The sequence below is a fragment of the Mobula hypostoma genome, chromosome 17, assembly GCF_963921235.1.
Source record: "Mobula hypostoma chromosome 17, sMobHyp1.1, whole genome shotgun sequence".
Classification (NCBI taxonomy): Eukaryota; Metazoa; Chordata; class Chondrichthyes; order Myliobatiformes; family Myliobatidae; genus Mobula; species Mobula hypostoma.
In genome coordinates, this window is record NC_086113.1 from 1,000,976 (window position 1) to 1,020,476 (window position 19,501).

Consider the following 19,501-nt stretch of genomic DNA (forward strand, 5'->3'; position numbering starts at 1 on the left):
ACCGAGTCGACAATCTGATTTTAACTCCCTCATCCCCACAGCAGACCACCGAGTCGACAATCTGATTTTAACTCCTTCATCCCCACAGCAGACCACCGAGTCGACAATCTGATTTTAACTCCTTCATCCCCACAGCAGACCACCGAGTCGACAATCTGATTTTAACTCCTTCATCCCCACAGCAGACCACCGAGTCGACAATCTGATTTTAACTCCCTCATCCCCACAGCAGACCACCGAGTCGACAATCTGATTTTAACTCCTTCATCCCCACAGCAGACCACCGAGTCGACAATCTGATTTTAACTCCCTCATCCCCACAGCAGACCACCGAGTCGACAATCTGATTTTAACTCCTTCATCCCCACAGCAGACCACCGAGTCGACAATCTGATTTTAACTCCTTCATCCCCACAGCAGACCACCGAGTCGACAATCTGATTTTAACTCCCTCATCCCCACAGCAGACCACCGAGTCGACAATCTGATTTTAACTCCCTCATCCCCACAGCAGACCACCGAGTCGACAATCTGATTTTAACTCCCTCATCCCCACAGCAGACCACCGAGTCGACAATCTGATTTTAACTCCCTCATCCCCACAGCAGACCACCGAGTCGACAATCTGATTTTAACTCCTTCATCCCCACAGCAGACCACCGAGTCGACAATCTGGCTTCAACTCCTTCATCCCCACAGCAGACCACCGAGTCGACAATCTGATTTTAACTCCTTCATCCCCACAGCAGACCACCGAGTCGACAATCTGGCTTCAACTCCTTCATCCCCACAGCAGACCACCGAGTCGACAATCTAATTTTAACTCCCTCATCCCCACAGCAGACCACCGAGTCGACAATCTGATTTTAACTCCCTCATCCCCACAGCAGACCACCGAGTCGACAATCTGGCTTCAACTCCTTCATCCCCACAGCAGACCACCGAGTCGACAATCTGATTTTAACTCCCTCATCCCCACAGCAGACCACCGAGTCGACAATCTGATTTTAACTCCTTCATCCCCACAGCAGACCACCGAGTCGACAATCTGATTTTAACTCCTTCATCCCCACAGCAGACCACCGAGTCGACAATCTGATTTTAACTCCCTCATCCCCACAGCAGACCACCGAGTCGACAATCTGATTTTAACTCCTTCATCCCCACAGCAGACCACCGAGTCGACAATCTGATTTTAACTCCTTCATCCCCACAGCAGACCACCGAGTCGACAATCTGATTTTAACTCCTTCATCCCCACAGCAGACCACCGAGTCGACAATCTGATTTTAACTCCCTCATCCCCACAGCAGACCACCGAGTCGACAATCTGATTTTAACTCCTTCATCCCCACAGCAGACCACCGAGTCGACAATCTGATTTTAACTCCTTCATCCCCACAGCAGACCACCGAGTCGACAATCTGATTTTAACTCCTTCATCCCCACAGCAGACCACCGAGTCGACAATCTGATTTTAACTCCTTCATCCCCACAGCAGACCACCGAGTCGACAATCTGATTTTAACTCCTTCATCCCCACAGCAGACCACCGAGTCGACAATCTGGTTTTAACTCCTTCATCCCCACAGCAGACCACCGAGTCGACAATCTGGTTTTAACTCCTTCATCCCCACAGCAGACCACCGAGTCGACAATCTGGTTTTAACTCCTTCATCCCCACAGCAGACCACCTAGTCGACAATCTGATTTTAACTCCGTCATCCCCACAGCAGACCACCGAGTCGACAATCTGATTTTAACTCCTTCATCCCCACAGCAGACCACCGAGTCGACAATCTAATTTTAACTCCTTCATCCCCACAGCAGACCACCGAGTCGACAATCTGGTTTTAACTCCTTCATCCCCACAGCAGACCACCTAGTCGACAATCTGGCTTTAACTCCTTCATCCCCACAGCAGACCACGAAGTCGACAATCTGGCTTTAACTCCTTCATCCCCACAGCAGACTACCGAGTCAACAATCTGGCTTTAACTCCTTCATCCCCACAGCAGACCACCGACAATCTAGCTTTAACTCCTTCATCCCCAGAGCAGACCACTGAGTCGACAATCTGGCTTTAACTCCTTCATCCCCACAGCAGACCACCGACAATCTAGCTTTAACTCCTTCATCCCCAGAGCAGCACCACCGAGTCCGCAAAAGCACCATCTGCCAAACTGAGGCACAACCTCTCCTGTTTTTGTCTGTTCAAATTAGGAATCCAGTGTAAACGAATATCACAGCTTCAATATCTTTGTTCTTTTGACTGTGTTTTTTATAGAGTTGCATGAGAATGAAGATAATAAGAGGAGTAAGTTTTCAGAGACACAGAAGCTGTTGGAATTGTAGGCAGTGAAGAAGGCTGACATATCGAGATGTGCTCGGGTGTAAGTCTGGAAGATCATTCACAGATGGAACTTAATTCAAATAAATAAGGAGACTGCATTTTGGGCAGGACACAGAGAGGAAATGGCATGGACATTTGCAGCATTGATGCTCAGAAAGGCCTTGGAGCGCAAATCTATGGCTCCCTGAAAGTTGTGGCCCTATGAAGAGGCCAAGTGGTTAAGGCCTAGTGATCTGAAGGTCGCTAGTTCGAGCCTCAGCTGAGGGAATGTGTTGTGTCCTTGAGCAAGGCACTTAACCACACATTGCTCTGGGACGACACTGGTGCCAAGCTGTAAGGGTCCTAATGCCCTTCCCTTGGACAACATTGGTGTCGTGGAGAGGGGAGACTTGCAGCATGGGCAACTGCTGGTCTTCCATACAACCTTGCCCAGGCCTGCGCCCTGGAAACCTTCCAAGGCGCAAATCCATGGTCTCATGAGACTAATGGATGCCTATATATATGAAGAGGGCAGTGAAAAAGGCATTTGGTTTACTTTTATTCATAGGTCAAGGCATTGAGTTTCAGAGTTGGGACAAGACCTTGCAATTGTACAGAACACTGGTTACACCATACTTGCAGTATTTTCTACATTTCTGCTCACCACACCCCAGGACAGATGATGCAGAACAGATTCATCAGGATGTCGTCTGGAAAGGGAGGGTTGTAGCAATAAGGAGAGATTGGATAGGCTGTGTTTATCCCCACTGGAACGTAGATGGCTGAGGGGTAATCCTGTAAAGAGTTGTAAAATTATGAGAGGCACAGATAGGATAAAAGACAAGAATGTTGTAACCAGGGCAGAAGAGTCTAGATTGAGAGGATACAGGTTTAGATCAGCACTGATGAAACAGGTCAAAAGGACGGGTTTCTGAACTGTACTTTTCTATAATCAACAATCTATATTTTATTATTTTACAAAATGGATGCAATTAGATTATTCTTCTGAAGTAGTTTGTAAAGTAATAATCTTACCTGTTTTTCAATGAAAACATTTAATCTTTCCAGCAGTCCTTCACATGTGAATTCATATGGCAAATATGGTTCCACCTGTTGTGGAAAGAAATATTATTGTATAAGAGAGAAATAAGTGTTAGCTTTTATGTAAAGATTCCAGCATCTCAACATGTTCCAAGGTGGCCAGTTAGGTTGGGTACCTTTGAAGTGTTGTCTGTAGAACAAGCCTTCGTGAACAAGGCAGACTTGTTCATTCAGGAGTAAATCTAAATAAACAGGAGGACGGAGCAACAAAAATACCATAGGCAGCCTTCCCAAGTCTTCTAGTGATTGCCAGCAAACATCTGCTCCTGCGTTCCTCGTTAACGGCAGGTCTCGCTTAGACTTTTAACTCAAAAGTTTAAAGTAGGATTTTGAATCCATAACCTTTGAAATCAAAGACAAGAGTAATACATGCAATCCCTGGCTCAGAAACAGAGTCTACAGCCAACCAAAGTCTAGTACTGCTTCCTGTTGGACAATCGAATTGGCAGTATATTGAACAAGTGCTGTGCTGTCATTGGCATGAAAGAGCACAAGGCCCAGACTCACTCTCTCCTTCAGTGTTCAAGTGGCTCAGATCCTGCTACATCTGCCTCCTCTGGATCATAAAACATCAGAGCAGAATGAGGCCATTCGGCCCATTGAGTCTGCTCCTTCATTCCATCATGGCTGATTTATTATCCCTCTCCTCTGCCTTCTTCCCGTAACCTTTGACACCCTGACTAATCAAGAACCTGTCAACCTTGGCTTTAAATATACTCAATGGCTTGGTCTCCAAAGCCGCCTGTGGCAAAGAATTCCATAGATTCACTGCTCTCCAGCTAAAGAAATTCCTCCCTTTCTCTGTTTCAAAGAGATGTCTCTCTCTTCTGAGGCTGTGTCCTCTGGTCCTAGACTATTCCACTATATGAAACATCCTCTCCATGTCCACTCTATTTAGGCCTTTCAATATTTGGCAAGTTTCAATGAGATCCACCTCATTTTTCTAAATTACAACTATCTCTTGTTAATTGATTGGAACTGCAAGTTCCCTTTGCATTTTTTGATTTCTATTGCCCATTCTCTGACTCTGTGCCAGCCCAAGAAATTTAACATTTTCCAGATTTGTTAAAAGGTTATTGACCTTACTACTTTCATTTCCTTCCTCACAGACACTGCTTTTAACTGCCGAACATCTGCAATTCCTTCTTCACGCACGCTGATCTACCTGCCGAGTATCTGCAATTGTCTCTTCACACACATTGCTTTACCTGCTTAGAATTTTTTTGATTTATTGTAAAGAAGGTTTGTGATGTGGAAATATTTATTTTATTTACTTATTTTCTATAATCGATACAGCATGGATCAGGCCTTTGTGCTCCAACGAGCCATGCTGCCCAGCAATCCCGTGACTTAACTCTAGCCTAATCACGGGACAATTAATATCGATCAATTAACTGATATATCTTTGGACTGTGGGAGGTAACTGCAGCATCTGAAGGAAACCCACGCTCGCACGGGAAGGAGCGTGCAAACCTGTTTACAGAGGTTGCCGGAACTGACCTGTGAACTGTGACACTCTGAGTCGGAATAGCGTTGCAGTAACTGCTACGTGACTGTGGTGCTCACCTTTATACACACCAATATGTATCCAGCATTCTCTGTTGTGTGATTAGTGTGACGACAATTAAAGGACTGCTTCAAAATTAGCAAGAAAAGCATCACCTTTGTACACTATAATTTATAGGACTGCGTTTATATTTGTTTTTATGTTGTGTTTTTTTGTGTTTTGTTGTGCTTTATGCTTACTATGTTTCTTTGCACTCCATTGGTTCCAGAGTAACAATCACTTTGTTCTCCTTTACACTTCTCTCCTGAAGAATGACAATAAACTATCTTGAATCTTGAATTCGTGCTCCTCAAAAAGATTATTTGTTTAAACAGTAATTGTTTCCTGACAGTGGGGAATGATCAGATGATACAACCATTGTTGGTAGAATCTCAGATGGAGTCGAGAGTGTGTACAGGAATGAGATATGCCAACTAGTGGAGTGGTGTCGCAGCAACAAGCTGGCACTCAACGTCAGTAAGATGAAAGAGCTGATTGTGGATTCCGGAAGGTTAAGACGAGGAAACACATACCAATCCTCATAGAGAGATCAGAAGTGAAGGGAGTGAGCAGTTTCAAGTTCCTGGGTGTCAAGATCTCTGAGGATCTAACCTGGTCCCAACATATCGATGCAGCTATAAAGAAGGCAAGACAGCAACTATACCTCATTAGGAGCTTAAAGAAATACACTCAAAAACTTCTATAGATGCACAATCGAGAGCATTCTGACAGGCTGCATCACTGTCTGGTATGGGGGTGGGGGGCTACTGCACAGGACCGAAAGAAGCTGCAGAGGGTCGTAAATTTAGTCAGCTCCACCTTGGGTACTAGTCTACAAAGTATCCAGGACATCTTCAAGGAGTGATGTCTCAGAAAGGCAGCGTCCATTATTAAGGACCTCCAGCACCCAGGACATGCCCTTTTCTCACTGTTACCATCAGGGAGAAGATACAGAAGCCTGAAGACACACACTCAGCGATTCAGGAACAGCTTCTTCCCCTCTGCCATCCGATTTCTAAATGGACACTGAACCGTTGAACACTAACTCAATTTTTTAATATATTTCTGTTTATTCTTTCTGCTTTTTGCACAATTTTTAATCTATTCAATATACATATAGTGTGATTGATTGATTGATTCTTCTATATTTGCATGGCATTGAACTGCTGCTGCTAAGTTAACAAATTTCATGACATGCTAGTGATAATAAACCTGATTCCGATTCTGATTCTGACCTCTAGAGGGAGGCAAAGACCAACAATTACAATGAATTTCCGAACAAAGGATTGTCTACAATAACTTAAATCAGGAGCATCTGCAGATTTCAACATGTCTACTTTACAGAGTTATATGGGCATGTTTTAATGTACACAATGAATTTGGGACAGTGCCACTGTGAGTCCATTCTGGAGTGAAATATTACAAAGAATGGATAATATTATAGGACTGGAGCCACTGCAATTGTGCACAGGTACTTGACAGTAGAGATTCCAGCCAACTATACCTTTTGCAAGAATTTATTGAATGGCTTTTAAAAGTTGTTGACTATTAATTGAACTGGTTAAGATTAGCAATATTTGTCACATGTACATTGAAATGTCAAAACACCGTAACATATAGTGGATTGGATTCAGATTCCCCTGTTCCCATCCTTCAGCCACGCATTTACCCTCCACCTCATTCTATTCCTAAACTCACTTTCCCGTGGCTCATGAAGCAATCCTGAGATTACTACCCTTGAGATACAGCTTCTCAGCTTCCTTCCCAACTCTCTGTATTCTGCTTTCAGGGCCCCTTCCCTTTCCCTACCTATGTCATTGGTCCCAATATGTACCACAACCTCTGGCAGCTCACCCTCCCATTTCAGGATATCGTGGATGTGCTCAGAGACATCACAAAACCCGGCACCTGGGAGGCCAAATACCATCTGTGTAATGCACACCACTGGTCACCGACCTCCATGCAGAATATGACCCGTCTACAACCACTCTTTGCCTTCTGTGGGCAAGCCAGTTCTGGATCCACAAAGCAATGTCCCCTTGGATCCCATGCCTCCTTACTTTCTCAATAAGCCTTGCATGGGCTACCTTATCAAATGCCTTGCTGAAATCCATAAACACTACATGTACTTTCATCAATGTGTTTAGTCACATACTCAAAAAATTCAGTCAGGCTCGTAAGGCACAACCTGCCTTTCACAAAGCCATACTGACTATTCCTAATCATATTATGTCTCTTCAAAAGTTCATAAATCCTGCCTCTCAGGATCTTCTTCATCAACTTAAGATTTACTAGAACGTTACCTGGGTTTCAGCACCTAAGTTACAGAGGAAGGTTGAACAAGTTGGGTCTTTATTCTTTGGAGCGTAGAAGGTTGAGGGGGGACTTGATAGAGGTATTTAAAATTATGAGGGGGATTGATAGAGTTGACGTGGATAGGCTTTTCCATTGAGAGTGGGGGAGATTCAAACAAGAGGACATGAGTTGAGAGTTAAAGGGCAAAAGTTTAGGGGTACCATGAGGGAGAACTTCTTTACTGAGAGTGGTAGCTGTGTGGAACGAGCTTCCAGCAGAAGTGGTTGAGGCAGGTTCGATGTTGTTGTTTAAAGTTAAATTGGATAGATATATGGACGGGAAAGGAATGGAGGGTTATGGGCTGAGTGCAGGTCGGTGGGACTAGGTGAGAGTAAGAGTTCGGCATGGACTAGAAGGGCTGAGATGGCCTGTTTCTGTACTGTAATTGTTATATGGTTAACTTACCAACCACTGAAGTAAGACTCACTGGTCTATAATTTCCTGGGCTATCTCTACTCCCTTTCTTGAATAATGGAACTAACATTCGCAACCCTCCAATCCTCCGGAACCTCTCCTGTCTTCATTGATGATGCAAAGATCATCGCCAGAGGCTCAGCAATCTCCTCCCTTGCCTCCCACAGTAGCCTGGGGTACATCTCGTCCGTTCCCGGTGACTTATCCAACTTGATGCTTTCTAAAAGCTCCAGCATATCCTCTGCCTTAATACCTACATGCTCAAGCTTTTCAGTCCACTGCAAGTCATCACTACAATCGCCAAGATCCTTTTCCGTAGTGAATACTGAAGCAAAGTATTCATTAAGTACCTCTGCTGTCTCCTCTGGTTCCATACACATTTTTCCACTGTCACACTTAATTGGTCCTATTCTCTCACGCCTTATCCTCAATAGTTCCTCGATCTTAGAACTGGCGAGCTGTAAAAACATGTTGAGGCTACAATTTTGTCCTGGCAAGGAGAAAGAGCCTGGAAGGAAGGCACTTGCCCACTGTGCCTTTGCCAGGTATTTGGAAGATCTGCTCTGTAAATCTTCTCCCCTTCCAGTCATTCTCAAATTCTATTTTGAAAATTATTAAATCTGCTTCCATCATTCTTGCTTTCCACACCATTATAATTTCACCAGACAGAAATATTCTCAGGTTTCTATCTCTCAGTCAAATTTGTATCCATGCTCTCAAGTGCTCTTAAGATACATACATGGAGCTAAGAAAAATTGAGGGCCATGGGTAACCCTGGGTAATTTCTAAAGTAAGTACATGTTTGGCACGGCAGTATGAACTGAAGGGCCTGTATTGTGCTGTAGATTTTCTATGTGTCGATGTTTCTTAGTGCACTAATTACACTGACAATATCAGATTTTTTTTTGTAAAAACATGAAGAAAATCAACTGATTGGTCAGTTGAAGGGTCACAGCCTGAAATGTCGACTGTTTATTCCTGACCTGAGTTACTCCAGCATTTTGTGTGTTACTCTGGATTTCCAGCATCTGCAGAATCTCTTGTGTTTAAAATCATCTGTATTACCTGGATCACCCCTCCCTTCCAACCTGGCCTTCATTGTTAATCAGTTACAGTTGTTAATCAGTTTTATTTTTTACTTGTTTAATTGTTAATCGGTTAAAATTTACATTTTATTATTCCATCATTTTCCTGAGTAAAGTCATGTTGTCTCGGATTATCTATACAATCTTTCCCCCTGCAAACACACCTATTGTTTCTATTCCTTTGTAAGCAACAGTCACACTTGCAGTCTGCTCATCATTTTGTAATGTTCCAGAGCCTGAGGAAGAATGGACAACTGCAGCCAAGGCTGTTGCAAGGGTCAATCCATCCAGGTCAGTCACCCACTCACTTCCAGTGTTGCTCATTTTTTTAAGTCTCTCCTATTTGTCCCTGTTTATTCACTTCAGCTTCTCTACTAAAGTCTCCCATGACAGTGGTGCTCACAATAACTTCCATGAATTACTCGGCTGATGTGTCTGTGGCCCATTAGCCGCAGCCTTCCTTTGATCATGCCGTGACTCTTCCCAGTTTCCTTTGTTTTGGTAAGCATGAATCATTTTTCATTTCTGTCTCTGCAGTTTTCCAAATCCAGTTATTCAATAACAGCTTTAGTGCCATTCCCAATCAACTGAAGTTAACAATAATGAACCATTAAACTAGCAAAATGCCATTTTCATTAGAGCAATATATAGCTCACCCCTTCTGTAAGTCAGTTGTTCTGCACTGAATAACTTGGGTAGAAGTCCTTGTTACCTTTTCCCTTCAAAGTATTTTTTTATTTCTAAGGCAATAATTATGATGGCGATGATCATAGATTTCACCCAATCAAACTGAAAGCCCAGAGACTTCTCTGTGACACTGATGGTGATAATTCTTCTCAAGGTAGAGCCTGACTTAGCAGCAAACCCCATTGTAGAGTCAGACGTAGCAGTATATCCCACTGAAACTCCAATTCTTCTGAGTTACATACGTATTGCCATTGGAACAGAAGATTTTCTGAACTATTATTTCTTTCTCTGGGTGCCCAGAGATATTATCATATCATCCAGTGTTGGACATGGCTCAGGAAGTTACCAGCTTGGAAACTCCTGATCAGTAACCCACTAATTACTACACCACAAGGCTGCTTAGTGAGTCGGAATTCAGCATAACATCTAAAGCTTTGACATCTACTTCCTTAGGAGTTTGTAGAGATGTGGCATACATCAAAAACTTTGATAAACCTCTACTTTGCTAAGAATTTGTAAAGATTCAGCATGACTTCTAAAAGTTTGACAAACTCTACTTTCTTTGGAGCTTGCAGAAATTTGGCATGACATCTAATACTTTGACAAACTTCTATAGAGGTGTAGTGGGGAGTATATTGACTGGCTGCATCAGTCTGGTATGGAAACACCAATGCCCTTGAATGGAAAATCTTACAAAAATTAGTGGATACGGCCCATTACATTGTGGGCAAAGCCCTCCCAAGCATTGAGCACATCTACACACAGTGTTGTCACAGGAAAACAGCATCCATCATCAGTGACCCCCACCACCCAGGCCATGCTCACTTCTCACTGCTGTCATCAGGAACGAGGCACAGGAGTCTCAGGACCCACAGCACCAGGTTCAGGAATGGTTATTACAGTGGAGTAAAGAAGGTTACAGAGGCATGAGAGAGGACCTGGCCAGAAATGATTGGAAAAGAACATGCAGGGATGATGGCAGAGCAGCAATTACTGGAATTTCTGGAAGTAATTTGGAAGGTACACGATATATACATTCCGAAGAGGAAGAATTATTCTAAAGGCAAGGTGACACAACTGTGGCTAACAAGAACAGTCAAAGCCAACACTGAAGTCATAAAAAGGGCACATAATAGAGTAAAAATTAGTGGGAAGTTTGAGGATTGGGAAGCTTTTAAAAACCTACAGAAGTCAACTAAAACCGTCATTAAGAAAGTTAAGATGGAATACGAAAGTAAGCTAGCCAGTAACTTTTATAGAGGATACCAAAAGTTTCTTCAGATACATAAAGTGTTAAAGAGAAGCGAGAGTGGATATTGGAAAATGATGCTGGAGTGGTAGTAATGGGGGACAAGGAAATGGCAGATGAACTGAGTAAGTATTTTGCATCTGCCTTCATTGTGGAAGACACTAGTGGTATGGTGGAAGTCCCAGGTGTCAGGGGTCACGAAGTGTGTGAAGTTACCATTACTAGGGAGAAGGTTCTTGGGGAAAATGAAAGGTCTGAAGGTAGGTAAGTCACTTGGACCAGTTGGTGTACACCCCAGAGTTCTGAAAGAGGTGGCTGAAGAGATTGTGGAGGGATTAATAATGATTTTTCAAGAATCACAAGATTCTGAAATGGTTCAGGGAGACTGGAAAATTGCAAGTGTCACTTTACTCTTCAAGAAGGGAGAAAGGCAGAAGAAAGGAAACTATAGGCCAATTAGTCTGACCTCCATGTTGGGAGGATGTTCGAGTGGATTATTAACGATCAGGTCTCAGGGTACTTGGAGGCACATGATAAAATAGGCTGTAGTCTATTGGTGTTGGCGCATGGCCAAGTGGTTAAGGCGTTCGTCTAGTGATTTGAAGGTCACTCGTTCGAGCCTTGGCTGAGGCAGCATGTTGTGTCCTTGAGCAAGGCACTTAACCACACATTGCTCTGCGATGACACCGGTGCCAAGCTGTATGGGTCCTAATGCCCTTCCCTTGGACAACATTGGTGTCGTGGAGAGGGGAGACTTGCAGCATGGGCAACTGCCGGTCTTCCATACAACCTTGCCCAGGCCTGCGCCCTGGAAACCTTCCAAGACGCAAATCCATGGTCTCACTAGACTAACAGATGCCTATATATAAGTCTCTAATAACCCTAATCCTATATTTTATGGTCTTATGGCCCCTCAACCATCAGCCTCTTGAACCAGAGGAGATAACTTCACTCGACTACACTTGCCCCATCATTGAACTGTTCCCACAACCTATGGACTCACTTTCAAGGACTCTTCATATGTTTGTAATATTTATTGCTTATTTATTTATTATTATTTCCTTTCTTTTGTATTTGCACACTTTGTTCTCTTTTGCACAGTGGTTGTCTGGCCTGCTGGGTGTTGCCTTTCATTGATCTATTATGGTTCTTGGAATTACTGAGTATGCCTGCAAGAGAATGAATCCCAGGGTTGTATATGGTGACATGCATACTTTGATAATAAAAGGAAACTTGAACCTTCAGCTATGGTCCACTACCCTCACCTATCAGATTCCTTCTTCTTCAGCCCTTTACCTTCTCCACCTATTACCTCCCAGCTTCTTACTTCGTCCTCCGTTGCTACCCACCTGGTGTCTCCTATCATCTTCTAGCTCGGCTCTTCACCCCCACCACCACCCCCATCCACCCAACTTCTTATTCTGGCATCACCCCCCTTCCTTTCCACCCCTGAAGGAGGCTCTCAGCCTTTAACATCGACTATTCTTTTCTGTAGATGCTGCCTGACCTGCTGAGTGCATCCAGTGTTTTGTATGTGTTGCTCTGGATTTCCGACATCTGCAGAATCTCTTGTATTTCTGATACTGAGCTTTTGCATGGATTTCATTTAAGTGCGAAGTTACTCCTACAATTTCAGTGGAATATGATTTAGTAGTAGTAATGTATTACGCAAATACCTTCTGGTTCATTATTTGCTGCAACAATTCTTCTACCAGGCTGAGGTTGTCAATGTCAACAGTCCAGACATGTGGCTTCCCAATGTAAGTTTCTGCATAAGGATGCTGAGATGATAGCTGTTAACAGAATTAAAGGTCGTGTTTTATTTCAAAAACTCCATACTAGTTACTTTATCTAATTTTCATAGCACAGAATACAGCAGAGAACAAATTATTGATTGCATATGGACATTTGAAATTGCTGTATGTCTTATATTCTGGAATGGAAAATCACCAAGTCCTCAGGCACTCATCAGCTCCTCCTCAAGAAGATCTTCGTTTCCCTCAAAGGCTGGCCACTCCCAGTTCTTTTCAAATGTGTGTGTGTGTGTGGGGGGGGGGGTATTCTCCCATTTCAACTTTCCACCTCCCAACACATTCCTGCATTATCCCAACCTGCAGCCACGTTTGATCTGTGTAATTCAAAGTCCTGGACGACCCAAGCATCATGCTTGCAGACAGTGACAAACAACAAAATACACCTGAGATTCTAGTCATGGAATCATGTTTCAGAGAATAGTACGGTTAGTATTTCATAATGATCTCCAACTGCATTAATAACAAGTGAAACCCTGTTTTCCTTGGGCTGCACAAGTCTAGGGAATGTACACTCCGGTCCTGCCAAATCCATGAGATTGGGACAGCTCTCCCAACCCATACTCCAGTTTGTGTGAATGCCGTGTAATCTGCTACCCTATTACAACTCAGTGCTAAAAAATAACAGACAGCACACTGCATACGGCTGAAGAAATTATATTTATGAATGTTAACTTAACTAAAGGGTTAGTAAAGAAAGGAAAGGGGAAAAAAATCAAAAAGGGTCTATTATAATTAAACAGTCAAATGTGCACAAGTTGGACCTCAACTCTTTTGAAAATCATTTTCACTGATCCTCAGTAGACTTCTGCAGGTTGCTCCATCGAATCACAGTCCCCACCGTGTCGAATCCTACGACCGGTTCTCTCCAGCGTCTTCTATCTTCATCTCCCACAGAAGAAAAGTGCCAGCTCACACCAGCGTCAGGCACACAAAAGAAACCCACTCCCTGGATTAGATGGGTCACATTCCAAAGCATTCATTATCTCCAGCCATAACACAAACACTGCTGCTACAGAAAGACCAAGACAATGGCATTGAAACCTTTCCCAGGGCGCTACAGGACGGAATTTAACTTAACCATAAATAATAGAAACGTATTTCACACACCTCTCTGAAGGTCGGTTTCCCCTGAAAGAATTGAGTGTTTTTTCTGTTCTTTGGAGGGTTAAATTTTACATTCAGAAATATGCAGCCATTCGCTATTGCTTCTAGAGGGGCAGGGCCTTCGTAGGGGAATCCAAGTCCCACAAAAACCTAAAAGATTCAGTCAACGTTGTACAAATCAGTACTGCAGACTAGAATTTCATCAGACACATTTATTGCAGTGAGATACAATCCATAAGATGCACTGCCTCAGAATAGAGGGGCATCCTTTTAGAAGGGAGAGGAGGAGGAATTTCTTTATCCAGAGAATGGTGAATCTGTGGAATTCATTGTCACAGACGGCCAAGTCATTGGGTTTATTTAAAGTGGAGGTCGATAGATTCTTGATTAATAAGGATGTCAAAGGTTATGGGGAGAAAGCAAGAGAATGTAATTGAGAGGAATAATAAATCAGCTATGTTTGAGTGGTGGAAGAGATTCAATGGGCTGAATGGCCTAACTTTGCTCCTATATCTTATGGTCTTATAAGTATGTTATTTAGGGATATGGAATTAGTGAAATGTGACTGTGTTTGCTTGCTGAAGAGGGGAGAGGGCAGTGATGAATGCAATGGGTTTCTGTAATCAGCTAATGCCTAACCCTTATCAGGCCTCTTTAAGGATTAATTGTGTTTGAGATGTTATATGGATCTCACCACACAGTGCTCCAACCTGCTGATCATTTTTGCCGTGCTCACTACTTACGTAGCTTTATTAACTTTTTGTAGTTGGGTGCATCTATAAGCAGCACTGAACTTCAGGAAGCTGGTCTTGACGTCACACCCAGAGCTGGTCGGTGACCTTGTCACAATCTGCTGTCTATTTGAAATTGGATTTAAATAATTTCTTAAAAACTTACAAAAAATAAGTTTTAAAATAAACTGAAAACTCTACTTCTAAATTTAATTCTGAAAAATATGGTTTTGGGCCTGAAACATTCCATTTTCCTTCTGAGTGACGCTGCCTGACATGCTGAGTGTTTTCAATAGTTTTAAACACAGGAGATTCTGCAGATGCTGTGAATCCAGAGCAACACACACTAAATACCGGAGGAACTCAGCAGGTGAGGCAGCTTCTATGGATGGGGAAAAAAGTCAACGTTTCAGGCTGAGAATCTTCACCAGAGCTGTCCAATTGTTTTAAATTGTTAGCTCTGGGTAATGGAACTCATCTGAAAGGGATAAATGCAGAGTTTCCGCAATCATTACAATTTTAACTTCTCAAAATATGCATTGTGTTTTTCAGACATGTCCTAGTCCAATGTCTCATTCACAGAATGGGAATGTATATTATATGGCGGGGCGGGGCAGAGTGTAATTCTAACTATATCAAGTTTAGTTATATATTCAGATCAATTAATATTCTCCTTATACCCTGTATAATATCTTTTTCACATAATTCATCATGGAATGTTGTACAAATATTTTGCTTAGTTTTTAATTACTAGACAAAAATTTAGGCCGAGTAATACAAAACAATATACATTCTTCACAATTGTTCACACGTTGGTTTAAAAAACTTTCCTCATTATTCCAAATGTTATTTCCGATTGGATATCCATTCAACTCATTTGAAAGTTGCTAATAAATAATTGGGCCAGCTTAGTATTTCTTTCCTACACCTGCAAACCAAAAGCGAAACTCCTGGTGCTGGAAAGCAGCGTCCATCACCTGAGCCACGCTCTCTTCTCACTGTTGCTGTCTGAGAGTGTTAGGTCCCATACCACCAGGTTCAAGAACAGTGATTACCCCTCAGCCATCAGGCTCCTGAACCAGTGTGGATAGCTTCACTCACCCCATCACTGAACCTATAGATTCATCTTCAAGGACTCTTCATCTCATGTTCTCAATATTTACTACTTATTTATTTATAATTATTATTTTATTTTTATTTTCTGTATTTGCATAATTTGCTGTCCTTTACACATTGGGCGATTGTCCATCCTTGTTGTGTGCAGTTTTTCATTGATTCTATTGTGTTTCTTTGTATTTATGAGAGGCATTGATCGTGTGGATAGTCAGAGGCTTTTTCCCAGGGCTGAAATGGCTAACACGAGAGGACACAGGTTTAAGGTGCTGGGGAGTAGGTATAGTGGAGATGTCAGGGGTAAGTTTTTTTACGCAGAGAGTGGTGAGTGTGTGGAATGGGCTGCTGGCAACAGTGGTGGAGGCGGATACAATAGAGTCTTTTAAGAGACTTTTGGATAGGTACACGAAGCTTAGAAAAATAGAGGGCTATGGGTAAGCCTAGTAATTTCTAAGGTAGGGACATGTTCGGCACAACTTTGTGGGCCAAAGGGCCTGTATTGTGCTGTAGGTTTTCTATGTTTCTATTTACTGTGAATGCCTACAAGAAAATGAATCTCAGGGTTGTATATGGTGCCATATATGTACTTTGATAATAAATTGAATTTGCACTTTGAGATGTGTAATTCCTAGTTCATCCCTGTTTCTAAGTTATCTACTTCATTCTGCATTTTTAAATCTGAGATGGCTTTCTTGCTCAGTCTTTGCTTCTGCATTGAATTTAAAGACTTTGCTCATTCTGTCTGTTTCCCAGAGTCATCCTATTTTCTGAAACTTCTATATGGTAACTGGATCAACAAATTTCCAAATGACACCAAGATTGGGAGTGTAATGGACAGCAAGGAAGACTATCATGGCTTGCACTGAGATTTGGACCAGCTGGAAAAATGGGCTGAAAAATGGCTGATGTAATTTAATGCAGACAAGTGTGAGGAGCTGCACTTTGGGAGGACTAACCAGGGTAGTGAACGGTAGGGCACTGAGGAGTGTGGTAGAACAAAGGGATTTGGGAATACAGGTCCATAATTCCTCAGAAGTGGCGTCACAGATACACAGGGTCGTAAAGAGAGCTTTTGGCACACAGGCTTTCATAAATCAATGCATTAAGTACAGGAGATAGAATGTTATGTTGAAATTGTATAAGATGTTGGTGAGCCCAAATTTGGAATATTGTGCCCAATTTTGGTTACCTACCTACAGTGAAAGAGTGCGGAGAAAATTTTAAAGAATGTTGCAAGGGCACGAGGACCTGAGTTATAGGGCAAGATTGAATAGGTTAGGACTTTTTCTCCCTCAAGTGTAGGAGAATAAGGGGAGATTTGATAGAGATATACAAAATTATGAGGGGTGTAGATAGGATAAATTAATTTTTCCACTGAGGTTGGGTGAGACTACAACTAGAGGTCGTGAATTAAGGGTGAAAGGGGAATATAAGGGGGAATTTCTTCATTCAGAGGGTGGTGTGGGTGTGGAACGAGCTGTCAGTGGTAGTGGTGGATGTGGGTTCAATTTGAACGTTTAAGAGAAGCTTGGATAAGTACATAGATAGGAGAGGTATGGACGGCTATGGTGCGGGTGCTGGTCGATGGGAGGATGCAGAATAACAGTCATTACCTCACAATGACATTTTTTGATACCTAACTTTTATGGTCAACTTTTCCCCTAAATGTTCTGCAAATGATCTTATTCTGTAATTTATCACCATCACCGTGACAGCCAGTTACTTCACTATATTGTAAATGTCATACAAACCTTAGTCTCCCTGAGGAGGAGTTGTAGATCATGACCACTTAGAATTCCATGATTAATTACGTACTTGGGGAGAACGACCTTATAATCTTCATGAAAAGTGCCATGAAGCTCAGCATATTTTCTGACAATATCTAGGAAAGGTATTTTATCCTGTAAAAAAATTGGGAGATAAAAAATTACAAAAACGACTGCACAAAATGTGGACATCAGTCATAATCTAGTACTTATTACTAGGTACCAGGCCTCCAACCAGTAGCCAAGATGTGGATTACAAAATATAACAGGAGATAGAAAACACATGTCAAAAGGGCAATGTTATGATATTCATGGGGGATTTCAATAAGCAAAGAGATTGGGAAAATCCCCCAAAAATTTGAAGAATGCTTACGAGATGGTTTTTTAGAGCAGCTTGTGGTTGAGCCTACTAGGGGAAAGGCTATTCTGGGTTGGGTGTTGTGTCATGAATCAGATTTTATTAGGGAGCCCAAGGTAAAGGAACACTTAGGAGGCAGTGACCATAATGTGATAGAATTCACCCTGCAATTTGAGAAGGAGAAGCTAAAATTGGATGTATCAGTATTACAGAGGAGTAAAGGGAATTACAGAGGCATGAGAGGCATGATTGGAAGGGGACACTAGTAGGAATGATGGTAGAACAGTAATAGCTGGAGTTCCTGGGAAAAAATTCAGAAGGTGCAGGATAGCTACATCCCTAAGAAGAACAAATATTCTAAAGGCAGGATGATGCAACCATGGGTGACAAGGGAAGTTAAAGCCAACAGAAAAGCAAAAGAGAGTGCATATAATGGAACAAAAAATTAGTGGAAGGTTAGAGGACTGGGAAATTTTAACGAAGCCATAAGGAGGGAAAAGATTAAATATGAAGGTAAACTAGCCAAAAATATCAAAGAAGATACCAAAACATTTTTCAGATATATAAAGAGCAAAAAAGAGGTGAGAGTGGATATTGGACCATTGGAAAATGACTCTGCAGAGGTGGTAATGGGGGACAAAGAAATAACAGATGAACTAAGTAAGTATTTATTAACAAATAAATTTAAATAATTAACAAATTTCATGACATATGCTGGTGATATTAAACCTGATTCTGATTCTAAAGTATTTTGCATCCACCTTCACTGTGGAAGACACTAACAGTATGCTTGAAGTTTGAGAGTGTCTGGGGGCAGAAGTGTGTGAAGTTGCTATTACTTGGGAAGCTGAAAGGTCTGAAGGTGGATAAGTCACCTCGACCAGATGGACTACACCCCGGGGTCCTAAAAGAAGTGGCTGGGGAAATTGTGGAGGCATTGGTAACGATCTTTCTAGAATCACTAGATTCTGGAATGGTTCTGGAGGATTGGAAAATTAAAAATGTCACTCCACTCTTCAAGAAGAGAAAGTGGCAGAAGAAATGAAATTATATACCAGTGGTCAGGAAGATGTTGGAGTTGATTGTTGAAGATGTGGTTTCAGGGTACTTGGCGCCACAAAAAAAAGCTCAAAATCAGCATGGTTTTCATAAGGGAAAACCTTTCTTGAAAAATCTGTTGAATTCTGAAAAAAATAACAAGCAGGATAGACCAAGGAAAATTGGTAGATGTTGTGTTCCTGGATTTTCAGAAGGTTTGACAAGGTGCTGCACATGAAGCTGCTTAACAAGATAAAAGTCCATGGTATTATAGGAAAGATACTAACATGCATAAAGCAGTGGCTGATTGGTAGGAAGCAAAGCGTGGGAATAAAGGGAGCCTTTTCTGATTGGCTGCCAGTGACTACTGGTGTTCTACAGAGGTTGGTGTTTGGACCATTTCTCTTTATGTTGTATGTCAATGATTTGGATGATGGAATTGATGGCTTTGTGGCCAAGTTTGTAGAGGATACAAAGAGAGGTAGAGGAGCAGGTAGTGATGAGGAAACAGAGAGACTGGAGAAGGACTTAGATAAATTAGAAGAATGGGTAAAGAAGTGGCAAATGGAATATAGTATCGGGAAGTGTATGGTCATGCATTTTGGTACAACAAACGAAAGTGTAGACTATTTCTAAATAGGCAGAAAATTCAAAAATCTGAGGTGCAAAGGGACTTGGGAGTCCTCTTGCAGGACTCCCTAAAGGGGGTTGGATCTCATTGAAACCTATGGAATATTGAAAGGCCTAGAAAGAGTTGATATGGAGATGATGTTTCCTTTAGTGAGGGAGACCAGAGGGCAGAGGGCAC

The 19,501-nt window shown here is 42.2% G+C and overlaps 1 protein-coding gene across 5 annotated transcripts in view; it reads right to left on the reverse strand.

Annotated features, from left to right (window-relative positions):
- The window catches only part of LOC134357777 (alpha-1,6-mannosylglycoprotein 6-beta-N-acetylglucosaminyltransferase A-like), a 158,465-nt gene that overhangs the window by 19,375 nt on the left and 119,589 nt on the right, over positions 1–19,501 (reverse strand). For all 5 annotated transcript variants that reach the window (XM_063069412.1, XM_063069411.1, XM_063069410.1 and 2 more), the window contains 4 exons: positions 17,283–17,432; positions 13,691–13,837; positions 12,446–12,562; positions 3,368–3,442 (listed from right to left, as the gene is read on the reverse strand). In XM_063069412.1, the coding sequence (XP_062925482.1) occupies positions 3,368–3,442; positions 12,446–12,562; positions 13,691–13,837; positions 17,283–17,432 (489 nt within the window). The remainder of the gene's footprint in view (positions 1–3,367; positions 3,443–12,445; positions 12,563–13,690; positions 13,838–17,282; positions 17,433–19,501) is intronic.